Genomic DNA, 16,094 nt, shown 5'->3' with positions numbered 1-16,094 from the left:
AAGATTTACAGATATACACAAAAGAATATCAAGACCTTTTTCAATAAAATCCAGTTGGCAAAGCTGAATGAAGAAGCATCACAACACTTGGATGCTCAAATTTTCCCTGTGGAAATTCTACAGGCCATTCAGAATCCATCAATACGCACAGCATCAAGCTTATCTATCTTAGGGCATGTCTACACTAAAAACTTAAGTCGACCTATGTTAGGTCAACTTACAGCCACCACAGTAATTACTGCGGTAGTTCATGTCCACTCAGAACCTTCTTCCGTCGGTGGTGTGTGTCCTCACCAGGAGCCACTCCACCAATTTAAGAGGGGCTGTGGAGGAGGGGCTGAGAGCCTGGACTCTCAGCTCTGTGCATAGCTCCCCCCTGGAGCTGAACTCCCCTGGGGCTCCCTGCTCCCTGTCCAGGAGCTTCCCTGAGACTTCCCGCTCCCAGACGGGCTCCCAGGTCCTCACTGGTAGTTTGGGAGCATCCCCTCCAGCTCTCAGATACCCACTTCCTGCTAGGTGGCTGCTGTGCTCCCGGCAGGGAGCCGGGAGCCCCGGCGACTGCCAGGCTCACCATGGGGAGCAGGGAGCCCCCAGGCAGAAGCCGTGCTGGGAGGGAGGAAGCCAGGACCCCAGGGGGCGGCCCAGCCTGCAGGGCCGGCTCCAGGGTTTTGGCCGCCCCAAGCAGCCAAAACAAACAAACAAACAAACAAAAAGCCGGGATCGCAATCTAAAAGAAGCCGCGATCGCGATCTGCGGCGGCAATTCGGCGGGAGGTCCTTCACTCCCAGGCGGAGTGAGGGACTGTCCGCCGAATTGCCGCCGAATACCTGGACTTGCCGCCCCTCTCCGGAGCGACCGCCCCAAGCACCTGCTTGAGAAGCTGGTGCCTGGAGCCGGCCCTGCCAGCCTGGCACGGAGCTCCGTGGGCCCAGCCCAGCTCTAGCTGAAGCCCCCCACCCACCCATCCAACTTTCCTGTCAATTTCAGGTTCTAGCATGGAGCTGTGAAACTGACAAGGCAGCCAACAGCCAATGTAAGTAACTCACAATGACACTGCGTCGCTGTAACTACACTAACATAAGCCCTATGCCTCTCGTGGAGGTGGAGTTACATGTCAGTGTAGTAGGGCACTTACATTGGTTTGAGCAAGGCTGTAGCGTAGACACTGACATAATTAGGTCGACATAAGCTGCCTTATGTCGACCTAACGCTTTAGTGTAAACAAGCCACGTAAAAATCAAAAGCAACAGCAAAGTCCCTAGTGGATTTTATGGAGTCTCTGGGTTTTCTGCTTGGGTTATTGGTTGAAGGTTTTTTGGTTTATTTGCTTGTTTCAGGCCCACGGGTATATGCAATATAACACTACAAACCCAGAGATCTAGCTAGGTTTTTATATTGTGCTCATTACGTTAATATCTATATGCACTAATGGCCTGATCCAAAGTCACTGAAGTCGATGTGAGTCTTTCCATTAACTTACCTGGGTTCTAGATCTGGCCTTAATTCAGTTAGGGCTAGATTGTAAACTAGGATTCTGTTCCTGGGGAACAGATTTCAGAGTAGCAGCCGTGTTAGTCTGTATCCGCAAAAAGAACAGGAGTACGTGTGGCAACTTAGAGACTAACAAATAGATGAGAGGAAGAACTGTATCTCAGAGAGTCACAATCTGAGCACGGGCAAATGACGGAGTCAGGATGGCCTTAATCCCCTCTTATTTCCTTGAACGTCTGAGTGAAGGCTATGAGAATCTAATCTTTAAGGATGATTCCATGGAGCTTATGAGAAAAAAATCATTTCAATCTACTAAAAGAAAAAGATCAATTTAAGACAGATGGTGGTACATAGTTAAAACTGTTGTTCAAAACAATTGTTCAGGAGGACATTTCCAGCACCTTCAACCTGTGGGAAAGGGTAAAGAAATCAAGGGCCTCCAATCTCTATATACTGTGTTTAAAAGAGGGCTTAGAAGGAGAAAATCCTTCTGTATCTTTACCTGCTTTTTTGGAGGAAACCTTACACATGTAAATGTGAACCTTTGCTGACAACAGTCTGGGCTAGTCCTTCAACTGCAACTGTAGTAAGCCTATTATGCCCCACCCAACTCAGCAAGATTCTTAAGCACATAGCTAATTTTAAGCATGTGAATGGTCTCATTTACTTTAATGGGACTATTTAAGTGCTTAACATTAGGCATGTGCTTAAGAATACTGCTGGATCAGGGCCTTAGACTTCAAAACTTCAGGGGTAGAGGCTGTTCTTTATTTTGTATATCTACAGCAGCCAGCACAATGGGACCCTCAAGCCTGACTAGGTCTCTGTACGATACTGTCATACTGCTACTACTACTACTGCTACTACCAACAAATAAATCAAATGGGTCTTTCCAGTCAGGAATTATGTTGAATGCTTTCCCTTGTTTTTTGATCAGTGAATGACCAAAAGAGGTTTTGCAACAAATCAGGAAGCAAATAAGTTCTTTTCCCCAAGCTCCTGACACTACAGAGAAAACAAGCTGCAAAGATTTAACCTTCTTAAAGACAAATGTAATAACATTGGAGATACTTTTGCACTATTTTCCCTACTAGGTTATACATCATTTTAAGAAACATAAAATGGCTCTTTCTTGATTTTGATGAGCATACAATACCCAGTCCTCCAAGGGTCCATTTGCTTCCTTTACATTTAAACTAGCAGAATGAGATGCAAAACGGTTAAGAATTGAATGAAAACTCCTATCTTCCTGCATTTTAGTGGATTTGTTTTTGGATGTTTGTATTGATTCTGTAGCTTATGGCATTGGGGTTTTTTTTTACAATTGGAGACCTGAGGTCAAATGTGTCACTGCACTATGTTTTTTTATTAATTCTCTCTTTTGTGGCACCAAATAAATGCCATCTCTACTGGTCTAAATGGTAGTGTTTTTATACAAATATTTGTCCAAATATGTGAAAGGCTCTCTCTTTAGCCTAAATCCTGTAACAGGCTTTAATGGGTCTGCATAAGAGCCCATCCCCATGGAGCCAGTGGCAGGATTGTAGTCTTAGATTCTAATATTCTGAAAACTGAATAATTTCTTTTAAATGAAGTGACATTAAAAATGTCTGAAATCCTTAATATGGTTATTGGGTGCCTGTTCTGTAAATACGTCAGTATGTTTATTTTAAAGCTTTCATGATGGCAGGATGATTTAGGACTTCTGGAACAAAAGAAAAGCTAACTCTGATACAGTATATATTGCTATCTTGCCATACCTCCAAGTACTACAAAACCTTCAGCAAACACCTTTGTATAACACTTTGCCAATACAAACACACTCTGATGCTCACAAGAAAAACCTTACGGAAAATCCAATCCTGCAGTCTATCCAGTCAAGATTCCCTTCTTTGCTTCTGAAAATGCTGCAGGATCAGCCCCAGCAGATCACCCTTTCCTTGTATTTTTCTATTTCTTTACAAATATGATGGAAGCAGAGGAGTGAAGAGAACCGGTAAAACATACACACTTCCTGTCCTCGCTATCTTTTGCTGTAATATGGTTTAATAGCTAGATCAGGAGACTCTGACAGGACTCCTAGTTAGGGTGACCAGATTTCCCGATTTTATTGGGACAGTCCTGATATTTGGGGCTTTGTCTTATAGAGGCGCCTATTATCCGCCACCGCCTGTCCCGATTTTTCACACTTGCTGTCTGGTCACCCTACTCCTAGTTCCTGGTTTCTTTTTAGTGGGGAGTTTCTTAAAGCAGTTATTGTAATTAGATGACAGGTTGCAAAGTCAAGCACTCCAGAGTTAAAAAATGCCAGAATTAAGGTGGTCTGTGTAACCTTAATTTGGCTTCCTTGTGCATTGCACTGATATAGTTTTAACCTACATGATAACATAATATTTTTTCTACAGCAACCTGGCCTCATCCAGTGCATGGGAAGGACAGTGCTTACAATAACACTGCAGGCTGGTGAAGCAGTTCAGTACAAAACAAAAACAAACAAAAAAACAGGGTGAGGCAGTCATGTTCCTGTTCTGAGAGAGAAGTTAGTATCAAGGCATCAAAACAAAAACAAAAATAATCCCAACCTTGGTTTCACAGATGACAGCCTTCTTCCTACACAGGCTCTTCTTTCATAGAATCATAGAATATTAGGGTTGGAAGAGACCTCAGGAGGTCATCTAGTCCAACCCCCTGCTCAAAGCAGGACCAACCCCAACTAAATCATCCGAGCCAGGGCTTTGTCAAGCCGGGCCTTAAAAACCTCTAAAGATGGAGATTCCACCACCTCCCTAGATAACCCATTCCAGTGCTTCAGCACCCTCCTAGTGAAATAGTGTTTCCTAATATCCAACCTAGACCTCCTCCACTGCAACTTGAGACCATTGCTTCTTGTTCTGTCATCTGCCACCACTGAGAACAGCCGAGCTCCATCCTCGTTGGAACCCCCCTTCAGGTAGTTGAAAGCTGCTATCAAATCTTCCCCCACTCTTCTCTTCTGTAGACAAAATAACCCCAGTTCCCTCAGCCTCTCCTCATAAGTCATGTGACCCAGCCCCCTAATCATTTTTGTTGCCTTCCGCTAGACTCTTTCCAATCTGTCCACATCCCTTCTGTAGTTGGGGGACCAAAACTGGACATAATACTCCAGGTGTGGCTTCACCAGTGCCGAATAGAGGGAAATAATCACTTCCCTCGATCTGCTGGCAATGCTCCTACTAATACAGCTCAATATACCGTTGGCCTTCTTGGCAACAAGGGCACACTGCTGATTCATATCCAGCTTCTCATCCACTGTAATTCCCAGGTCCTTTTCTGTAGAACTGCCGCTTAGCCAGTTGGTCCTCATCCTGTGGTGGTGCATGGGATTCTTCCTTCCTAAGTGCAGGACTCTGCACTTGTCCTTGTTGAACCTCATCAGATTTCTTTTGGCTCAATCCTCCAATTTGTCTGGGTCACTCTGGACCCTATCCCTACCCTCCAGCATATCTACTTCTCCCCCCAGTTTAGTGTCATCTGCGAACTTGCTGAGGGTGCAATTCATCCCTTCATCCAGATAATTAATAAAGATGTTAAACAAAACCGACCCCAGGACCAACCCTGGGGCACTCCGCTTGATACTGGCTGCCAACTAGACATCGAGCTCACTACCTGTTCAGCCTGACAATCTAGCCAGCTTTCTATCTACCTTATAGTCCATTCATCCAATCCATACTTCTTTAACTTGCCAGCAAGCATACTGTGGGAAACCGTATTAAAAGCTTTGCTAAAGTCAAGTTATATTACATCCACTGCTTTCCCCATATCCACAGAGCCAGTTATCTCATCATAGAAGGCAATCAGGTTGGTCATGCATGACTTGCCCTTGGTGAATCCATGCTGACTGTTCCTGATCACCTCCTGTTCTCCAAGTGCTTCAACATGGATTCCTTGAGGACCTGCTCCATGATTTTGCTGGGGACTGAAGTGAGGCTGACCAATCTGTAGTTCCCCAGGTTCTCTTTCTTCCCTTTTTAAAATATGGGCACTATATTTGCCTTTTTCCAATCATCCGGGACCTCCCCCGATCGCCATGAATTTTCAGAGATGATGGCCAATGGCTCTGCAATCACATCAGCCAACTCCCTAAGCACCCTTTTTGGTTCCTTAAACAGCTGCTTTTATGATCCCTCCCTTAAGTACCTGTGTAAACCTCAGTTGGGAATGCCTCATCACACAGGGAGATGGTAGTATTAATTGAAAGCAAACAGAGCCCTGCAAAGCAACAGATAATTATCTTAAACCTCCATAGTGCATCATCTGCACCAACCACAATCACCTCCTAGCATTACAAGCACTGCACTTTCATTCCCCCTGATCCAATTCCCATTAAAGATAACAAAGACTCTCTTTTATTTCAATAGGAGCTGGGTCAAACCCTTTGTTTTAAAAAATAATTTGATTGCATTTAAGAAAGATTAATGCTATGTATGATCAGATCATATTAACTAAGGCATTAAACTCATTTCCTTTAGCTATGTTAATCTAGGCTTAACCCTCTGGAATACCATTCCCGGGCCTTCGCCTTCTGCCAATCATAGTCAGAGTAAGTCTTGCAGAGGCACTGTTTTATTAAGCCTTCCTGGCTCATCAGAGACTCATGTACCCAGAGGTTTAAAAACACACGTTACACAGAAATAATCTAACGACCATAATCCACATGATGGTATAAGTGTGACTTTTACCTGGAATGAACTAACCAAACTCTAAGGCTTAGAAAAGAAGAGAGGACTCCTTGTAAATGATCATCCTGGGAGTCAACAGTAGCTAATTCACATATACTGTCCTCTGTGGATTTCAAGTGTTGCAAACCATAGTAATAGAAAGGTGAGCCACAGAGATTAGCGTATATAGACCAAAAAGAACAAAGTATACGAGAAAAGCAACAAAGAGTCCTGTGGCACCTTATAGACTAACTAAGTAGATGAGATTCAACATGAGACACTGCAAGAGGATTGATCTGGGGAAAAATCATTTGAAACAGAGAGAGAAACCTAGAAAGCAGTTGAGTGGATGGGCAGCAAAATAAGTACAAGTTTGGTTTTCTTGCTGCTGCATCTCATTGCAAGGTGCTGTGTCCCACTAAGTGACCCCTCTGCCAACAACTACCCTATGGCATTGACACCCTTCAGTACTCCAGAGTTGACACCCTCACATCCCCAGTGGTCTCAATACCTGTGAGAACCCCATGCCCAATATTATCAATACCCCCTTCCACTCCAGGCACTGATACCCTCCTCAGGGCACTGATATCCCCAGTTCTACTCCCCACAGCATTGATCATCTCCGTGCTTACTGGTTGAAATGATCCCCGCAGGGCCTCCATGACATCAGTCCCTCCCACATCCTCTACTTGTGACCCACAGCTTTAATGCCCCCAAACAGGGTACACTGATATCTCCTGAGCCTCCACAGCAGTGATACACCCCACCCCATGCTCCCTGCACTGTGGGGCTTTGATACCTCCAGGACTCCCTGCACCCTGTGGCATTAATAGCCCTGCAGCCCTCTTCCCTCCCCCCTGCATGACCTTTGGCAGTGAAACTCTCCTGTTGCCCCCTGTGCTCTGCAGCATCAGTAGTCCCGCATACAGCCCCATAGAGTCGATACTCCCTACTGCCCTGCAGTATCTATATCCCCTTTGCTTCCCACAGCATTGATAGCCCCTAATGCCACCCTCGACATCAATTCCTCCCAAGTCTCCTGCTGTGGCATGTGCCATGGATACCCCAGTGCACCCCACACCCCATGAAACCAATACTCCCTATTATTCCTGCAGTATCAATACCCCTCAGTGCCCCTGGTACCCTATAGCATTGATACTCCCTGTGCCCTTCACAGTCTCTAACTCCCACAACTCCCCATTGCCTTGGGGTATCTATAACCCCCACCAATGCCCCATGGCACTGATCCTCTCCAGGGTCCATCTTGGGCCTTGCAGCACTGAAAGCCCTATGCTCTTCATGGCATCAAAACCATCAGCTCTCCTGCATTCTGCCAGCCTCCAGTGCCCCTGTGCTTTATGGCATCAATTCCCTCCAGTACTCCCCCTTTCACCCTGCAGCACTGATATCCCCCTCCCCCATGCACCCACAGCATTGCCCATTCCCAGTGCTCCCTGGACCCTGACATCCCCCAGTGCCCCTGCACTGTATATTTCCAGTTCTCCCCCTGCACCCCATGGAACTGATACATTCCCAGTGTTCCCCTGCAACTAATATCCCCCTGAAGCACTGATATCCCCCAGTGCTCCCCCTGCCCCCCTCTGGCACCAGTATCCCACAGCATCCTGCAGCAGTGATATCCCCCAATACACGCCCCCAGCATTGCCCATACCTAGTGCCCCCCTCTGCCCTGTGGTACCAATATCTCCCAATGCCCTCCATCCATAACTCCCTGTGCCCCCATGTCCGGCATCATGAAGAATTCCCAGTGTCCCCTGCACCCCTGGTGCGCCCCATGCCCTGCGATAGCCATCCCCCACCCCCAGATGGTAAATCCAAGGGCTGCCCTATGGCACCAGTCCTCGCCCTCCCCAGAAACCCCGCCCCCCGTGTCTCGGGAATCGATACCCCAGTGCCCCTGACCGCCATGGGGGCGATACCCCGAGCGCCCCCCCCCCCCCGTGATATCGATACCCCCTATCGCCTCCCGTCGCCACGATGCCCCTGACCGGGATGCGCCCCTCCCCCACGCTCTCACCTGGCCTCCTGTGCTCCGGAGCCGCGCCCCCCCTCTACGGCCCCCCCCGTCTCCTCTTCTCCCGGCAAGTTTATTCCCTTTGCCATGGCAACAGTTTCTAGCGCCCCGGGAGAGGCAGCCAATCAGGGCCGAGCCGCGGCGTGGCCGGCTCTTCTACCTAGCAACCAGCTGGCCGGTTCTGATTCGCTGCTCTCCGGGGCGGTCCGAAGGGGCGGGGCAGGGAGTGACGGAGCGAGAGGCGGGGCCCACGTTCTACAGGGGGCGGGGCTGGCAGGAGGCGCGGGAGGGGGCGGCGCTGCCGTGGGGGTCTGGGAGGCGCGGCCGTTATCTGCCTCACCTCCTCGCGCTGCGCCGCCGCCAGCTCGGGGAGGGGGGCGCGTGCTGAGGTAAGTGCGGTAGCCTGGGCCTCGGGGTGGGGAGTGGGCGACCCCCGCTTCTTCCGTTGGAGCTGCCGCCTCAGGGTGGAGGGGCTCCGCCGAGGTGAGAGCTCACAAACTACCCCCGTGCAGCGAGCACGGGGGAGGGGAGGGACAGCACCCCAATGTAGGAGGGCGCTGGGGGGGGGGAGACCCCGGTGCAGGAGAGGGCTGAGCTGAGATATGGCTGGGTCAGAAGCTTCCCCCCCACCCCCAAAATCCCGTGGGAGTGAAGGGAAAGAAGAGGGCGAACCCCTCTCTCTGCAGGCGTGTGATGGAGAGGTTCTCCCCTTTCCCCCCCTTCCCACCTGGACCTGCAATGGAGGGCGGTGGGAAGACTACGCGGGGGGGGGGTATTGTGTGGCTCCCCCCTCCCTTAATCTGTGCTTGAAATGGAGCGTGTGGGGAAAATATAGTTTGGTCCCCCCCCCTTCCTCCCCCCTCTCTCTGTCTGCCACGAGACTTGAGGGGAAGAATGGGGGGGGGGGAGAATACTGTACAGTGTGGTTCTCCTCCCCCCCTCTGTCTGTAACTACAGTGGGGGAAGGTGTGTGGTGTGCGTCTCCCCAGTGTAATTGAAATGGGGGGAGATGTGGTGTGGTTTCCCCCTTAATCTGTAACTGAAATGGAGTGGGAGAAAACTGCAGTGTGGTTTCTCTCTCTCCCCCTGACTGTAATTGAAGTGGAATGTGAGGAGTGTCCCCCGCCCCTGTATCTGGAATTGGGGCAGGGGGGGGGTTGAAGTTGCCGTCTTGTTCCCCAACATTTCTACTTGAAATGGGGTGTGTGTGAGGGGGTGGGGGGTATACAGTTTGTCCTCTATCAGTAATCAGAATGGAGTGAGGAGTACTTTGTGTTTCTCCTCCTGTAATTGGAGTGGTGGGGATAAGTCACATACTGAAAATATCACCCTTGCACCCCTCTTTGGGGTTGCTCTCCATGAGCGCATCCATCTGTGTGATCTTCCCATTCCTATGTTTGCTCTTCATCTCTTTTAGTATTAATTGTGAAACTTATTTGCTAATAAGACTTTTACACTTAAGAGTTGGTACCTGCCCTGTAGGATTTGCCGTTTATGATGTATGTAATAATACTGTAACTAAGCCTTTTTGTATGTGCTTATAATTAGTATGTGCTTATAATTAGTCTTTTAAAGTCCGTAACTAACTGGCTGACTAGCTACTTCCTGATCCTCTTGCTTGCAGTTGGTCTTTAGTGTCCCAAGGTAGGTGGGTTGGTGTCTCCTGATGTGATCACTAAAATAGTTCAGTGTGTGTGTGCATGTATATTGTGTGTGTTTTATAGGCCTGATAAAGAACCAAAAAAGGTAGTGTGGTCAGAAATATTGCCACCAGGAAATTAAAAATTGTACATTATGACATGTTCCTGTCTACACCAAAGAATATATCAACTGTATTTCTAACTCTTGATTCTAGTTAAAAAATGGTTAGCATTCATAGTTGGAATACAGTCACATACTTGGCTTTTCATATTGCAGTTCTCCTGTTCTCTGCATTTTAGTTTTACTTAGGCATTTTCCTTTTAAAGGGTATGGATGGTTCAGGTTATAGACTACAAAACCTATTACCTATCTTCTCTAGCTTTTGCTTCAGATTCAACCTACGGTTCTGGCCTTGCAAATAGTTTCTCTGAGTTTTGTATTACTGTCTAGCACCATAGGATCTGTGGGAGTTCTTCATAAAACAAATAGCAATAACAAAATCACTAAAGGATTTAATGCAATTATAACACCAACAGACCCCGGTCATGGGCAGGCAGGATCGAACCTGGGACCTCTGGAGCTTAGTGCATGAGCCTCTACTGCATGAGCTAAAAGCCATGTTACTAGCGCTTGGGGTTGCTACTTTCTCATTCATTTCGCCCACGAGTGAGAGGTTGGAGAGTTCTTCAGGGTCAAGTGATGTTTTTTTGAGGACTGAGCTGACTATTGCATTTTTCAGAAAGTTTGGTAGGTGTGCAACTGTTGAAGGCATTAACCATTTCTATTAGTAGGGGGAATGGTTTTCAGCAATCATGAGAGGTATAGATCCATTTCACTGGTGTGGCAGTGGCTCTCTATTTTCAGGGCTTTTTCATACCATCACGTTTGCTGGAGCTCCTCAAAGTCAGTGTGGCTGGGTGGGTAATACGATCTGATCAAAGGTCTAGAATCATGAATGGTGTGGAAAAAATGAGAGAAGTGTTGTTTACCCTTTTCCACAATACAAAAATCGGCAGTCACCAGATGAATTTGATAGGCAGCAGGTTTACTAAAAACAAGACCTGCATCTGACAAAATGGGTATTCACCCACGAAAGCTCATGCTCCAATACATCTGTTAGTTTATAAGGTGCCACAGGACTCTTTGTTGCTTTTTACAAACAAGAAGTACGCTTTCATGTAATAAGAACATAAGAATGGCCATATTGGTCAGAGCAAAGGTCCATCTAGCCCAGTATCCTGTCTTCTGACAGTGGCCAATGCCAGATGCCCCAGAAGGAATGAACAGGACAAGTCATCGTCAAGTGAACCATCCCCTGTTGCCCAATGCTCAATTAACCCATGGAACTTATTGCCATGGGATGTTTTGGTGGCCAAAAGTACAACTGGTCTAAAAAAAGAATTAGATAAATTCATGGAGGAGAGGCCCATCAATGGCTGTTAGTCAAGATTGGGAGGGATGTTACCCCATGTTCAGGGTGATCCTAAACCTCTGATTGCCAGCAGCTGAGAGGGGAAGACAGCAGTGAATCTCTCCAAAATTGCCCTGTTCTATACACTCCCCCTGAAATTCTGGTACTGACCATGGTTGGAGACAGGATGCTGGGCAAGATGTACCATTGGTCTGACCCAGTATGGCAGTTCATATGTTATAAAACTTTCTTTCTGTTTATTCCATGTGTATTTAATCATATCAGCATAATACTCTGACAGCTCTTCACAGCAATCCATGTTTGGTTCTGAGGTCTGGGTTATTTTCACTACGCAGAATAGCTTTGTGGTCCATGATTCTGTTACTTCAACTGTGGGGGCTTCCTTTACTGTGACAGTGTAGTTCTGTTAGAATTGTTGGTGGACAGATATGGAATATTTCTGGTGCCATTGAAATTCAGAGTCTTTACCTGTGTGCTTCATCTGCTCTAGTTAATCTTCAAAACACAGTATTCTTTTCAGTCAGTGTGGGAGGAATGGGCAGGGTGAGGACAAGGTCAGTTAGTAAAAATATCATTTTAAAATATTACCATCTTGTCTTTTTTCCTGTTTGCATTTTTGTAGTTTCAATGGGCACAATCTCAAACAGTTAGAGGTAAAACTAATGCCTTCTTCAGCTTAAAGCTTGAAATACACCTTCTATCCCGATATAACGCAACCTGATATAACACAAATTTGGATATAACGTGGTAAAGCAGTGCTCCGGGGGGGGCAGGGCTGCGCACTCCAGCGGATCAAAGCAAGTTTGATATAACGCAGTTTCACCTATAACACGGTAAGATTCTTTGTCTCTCAAGGACAGCGTTATATCGGGGTAGAGGTGTACATACATTTACTTGATATTTCATTTTCTCACTTGTAAAATGAGCATATTGGAAGCTTTTAAGCGCGTGTACACAAATCCATAGCTTTAAATTTAACTATATTCATATAATGTCAATCAAATACCTCCACATTCCCAGCACTCCCCCACTTTCTAATACCTTTAGGTGAAAGACTAAGAGACTTAATTTTTGCCTTTCTAATGCTCTTACACTCCACCCAAACAAAAATTAATGTAAACCCCCTCTTGGTTGCAAACCTGTTATGTTTGTCAGTTCTTCTGTTCTTTGAAATATTAACGTGGCACTTGAGGTTCTATTGGAAGTCTTGTTTGAACCAACAGTTATCTGGGTGATGGCCTATATTGAATCTTTTGTAAATAACAATTTGGTTAGAGGTTTGAGTTCTGTGCTTTAGGTTTCCATTTCTAACACTCTTCCAGAATAAAGTGGTAGTGAGAACAGGGGCCCTCTAGACCTGTCTTGTAGTCCTGTAGTTCTCCTACTTCACTTTTTTTTTCCACTTTGGCCCCCATTCTCAAGGCTCAAACCATATTGGATCCAACTTCTCCACTTCTGACCCTTTTACATTGTGAAGGGAGAGAAATAGCCCCGGGGAATAACAGCTGCATAAAGGGGTTCCCCAGCCAGTGTAAAACTGCCAGAACAGCCGTACACTATTTCTTTCACAGCTCTCAGCCTCAGGATATTTTGGGGACAGGGATGAGTGGAGTATGTTGTGCTCTGACTTATTTTCAGCTGTTTCAGTGGTTCCTAGAGGGTAAGCAACATGGTGCACTCAAAGCAAAAAGGAGATGTGGAAGGACCTGGGTACCATTGCAGAGCAGGGCCTGATTGGGAGAGGCCTGAGCTCTCTGGGTAGCCTGAGGTATATAGGAGCTTGCTCTTCTATGCTGAGGTACTCAGTTAACCAAGGAAGCAGCACTGGGAGAACCCTTTAAAGTGCTGATATTTCAAGGGAGAAGCTTTTGACTCCCTGCTCATGCCTCCCTAGTCAAACACACTAATCCCAGTCACATATATCACTGTCGTCTTTTCTGCTCCCATACTTTGGTGGAGGTGAGGTAGGGTGAGTGGGGCTATAGGCTTTTCAAGAGACTAGTTAGGATGTGGTAACTATGTAAGAGAATGAAGTCATGTTGGGAGGCCTTGGCTGGGGGGAATCCAGTGCCTCTGTGCCTTGGCATCAGTGCTTGAAGTAGTTCCCTGATGCTGCTGCCTTGGTTCCCAGGCCTATTGACGCAGCAGCACTATTGTGTCATTTGATCTGCTGATGCCTCAGAGCAGAGGCTCTTGCCTAGTTTGATGCTGCCTAATGTGCTGTTTAGCAGAGGCAGTGGTGCTAGGGGAGCTGTTGAGTGCCAATACTCTTCTACTTTCTCATCTACTTGTTCTCTTCTAAAGCTCCTGTCTCCTCCAGGACCCTTTCACTAGGTCTGCTTTTTAGCTCATCTGCCTAAAGGTTTACCAAGAGAATAGGCAGAGCACAACAGATGCGTCAGAGGCAGGCCAGTATAACCTGAAAACAAAAGTAGCTGATTTGAGCAATCCTGCAACAGGTAATTTTGGCATAATTCAATTAGAATTATTCAAGATAATCTCTTCTTCCCCCCCCCCCCCCCAAAAAAAAAAAAATTAGCCTGTTTGAGATTTATCACTGTATATGTTTGTGAATTGTTTAGAGAAACAAAAAAGCAAAACTTCAGAATTAAAAACTTTAAATGTTCAATCTGTGAACATGTGTAAATATTCCACTAAAAATAATTGTACAGAAAACTCAGTTGTAATTCTTCAAAGGACAGTTCCAAATTTGGAGGCTAAGTTCAGTTGCAGGTGGGAGCTCCGCCTCTGAGCAACAGTAGCAACGTCAGTGGAGATATTCTTCCATAGCCCTAGCTGCGGCTACGTTGGAGGTTAGGTTAGCATAGCTGCGTTCTCAGGGATGTGGATTTTTCACATGCCTGCGTGCTGTAGCTGTGTGGATGCAAGTTTTAAGTATAGACCGGGCCTTAATGTCTTTGATGGAAATATTTATGATTCATCACATAGAAACACTGTCGCTTCCATTTTCCCTCCTTCCCTATAGGAAGAGAGAGCTATTTTTGGAGCATGCATCTGATGAAGTGGGTTCTAGCCCATGAAAGCTTATGCCCAAATAAATGAGTTAGTCTCTAAGGTGCCACAAGGACTCCTCGTTGTTTTAGCCCTTTCTGCTCAGAGAGAGACTGAAAAATCAGAACTGAAAATTGATTCTGGGTCTCTTGATTTAATTACTTGCCTTCAACTCTTACAAATAAATTACCTTAAATATTTATTGTGCTAATATTGTTCTATATTAATTAACTACATTTTAAATTTTGAAGTTAACTATAGTGGTTTTACTGGGTTTTTTTGTTTTGTTTTAGGCTACTTAATAAAAGAAGAACATAGCTCAGCGGCTGTTTCAACAGGATGGGTTCTATCGTGTGGGAATGTGGTTAATCAACTTGACACATTAACCTAATACAGCCTACATAATGTGAAAAGAAAAGACGTCCCATCTGTCTCAAGTCTTCTGTCAGACTGACTGAATAAGACTCTATCAGCACAAATAGTATTTCAGTTTTTGAAGAATCTTAACAAACAAGCAGCAAAAATACTGGCATTAAAGTCAAACCTTCAGTACATGTATATCTGAAAGTGTACATTGAATAATCTGACAGGCCTCCGTGACTGCTCCCATTCACATGTGGAAGGATGGCTACTTGCTTGATGTTCTGCTGTCTTTTGTTCTTGGAAGTTTTGGTGGGGCATACAAGTGGACACAGTTTATTTTCTTGTGAGCCCATCATCTTGAGGATGTGCCAAGACCTGCCTTACAATACCACCTTTATGCCTAATCTTCTGAATCATTATGACCAGCAAACTGCAGCATTAGCAATGGAGGTAAGAATTAATCTGCTTTCTTTCAAAAGTATGTATTTGGTAGGCCTTTAATTGACCATGGGATTATTTTTGGCAATTGGGAATTAAGGAGAAGGATGGTTATATAAAGGATATTTATAATAAAGTTTCAGTATTTTGCCTATTGTCTTATTGTTTGAAAAGTGTAAGGCGCCCAGATGCCATTTGCCTTACAAATCATTACATAAAATATACTGTTAAGAATTACTACAAATGTGTAACCACATTGTTCATATATACATGAACAATAAGTACAACTGTTTGCGTTCAAAAGTACTCAAGGGTTCAAGCTTTAAATAATTTTGGCTGATGGAGAATGCATATTTGGAATAATATGTCAGCAAAAGTTAGCTTAAAGCACTTTTCAAGAAACTAATTTATACAGTAATGCTAAACAACCAATGGAGGACTTAGTTCTAAAAAACTATGTCCTTCTGATGTTTTGTGGTTGGATGGAAGAATATTTTTGCCTCCTTAGTTCTTACAGATTGTATTGTCTTTGTGTCCCACTAGTCTGATGGAAAAATATATGCATGTGCTTTCCCAGGTTACAAGAATATCTGTTGGCAAACCATTCCTTTAAGCTGCTTCTGTTCAGGCAGGGAATTGGTGAACTTAAACTTTCTTTGTTATTGTAATGGTACCTTACTACTCTTTTTGTCTATAGAATAAATCCAGATAAGACTAGTTCAGTTATCCTTGATTTCTGTTTTCCCACTACCACATTTTGTTGGACTACTGTACACCATTCACTTCATTCATTTATAGTATAATAATTCCCACTATGTCTGAACTGTTCTTGAATATCTCTTGCGATGGTGCTTCAGTCACCTGCTTGGGAGTCTTTTCCACTGGCCTCTTGTTTGTATACTAGGAATCTTTGTCCTTCCATTTACAGTGTCTGAGTAATTCCTTTTTGTAGAGCTTGGCTGTGATTTGATTAAAGCAGTGGGAG

At 45.4% G+C, this 16,094-nt stretch overlaps 2 protein-coding genes across 4 annotated transcripts in view; one reads left to right on the top strand and one right to left on the bottom strand.

Annotated features, from left to right (window-relative positions):
* The window catches only part of FBXO16 (F-box protein 16), a 47,292-nt gene extending 39,007 nt beyond the window's left edge, over nucleotides 1-8,285 (bottom strand). Inside the window, exon 1 of the mRNA XM_054021508.1 lies at nucleotides 8,227-8,285. The gene's annotated coding sequence lies outside the window, so the exon portion shown is untranslated. The remainder of the gene's footprint in view (nucleotides 1-8,226) is intronic.
* A 243-nt stretch (nucleotides 8,286-8,528) lies between these two features.
* Nucleotides 8,529-16,094, top strand: part of FZD3 (frizzled class receptor 3) — an 80,640-nt gene continuing 73,074 nt past the window's right edge. The window contains exons 1-3 of one of the 3 annotated variants that reach the window (XM_054021344.1): nucleotides 8,583-8,612; nucleotides 13,601-13,755; nucleotides 14,602-15,121. In XM_054021344.1, the coding sequence (XP_053877319.1) occupies nucleotides 14,933-15,121 (189 nt within the window). In that variant the 5' untranslated portion in view covers nucleotides 8,583-8,612; nucleotides 13,601-13,755; nucleotides 14,602-14,932. Of the gene's footprint in view, nucleotides 8,613-8,642; nucleotides 8,707-13,600; nucleotides 13,756-14,601; nucleotides 15,122-16,094 lie in introns of those variants that run through there. The other 2 variants (XM_054021342.1, XM_054021345.1) reach the window with 2 other exon arrangements.

This window comes from Malaclemys terrapin, chromosome 3, assembly GCF_027887155.1.
Source record: "Malaclemys terrapin pileata isolate rMalTer1 chromosome 3, rMalTer1.hap1, whole genome shotgun sequence".
NCBI lineage: Eukaryota > Metazoa > Chordata > Testudines > Emydidae > Malaclemys > Malaclemys terrapin.
Note: the sequence above shows the minus strand (reverse complement) of the source record. Positions and strands in the feature narration are given on the sequence as shown.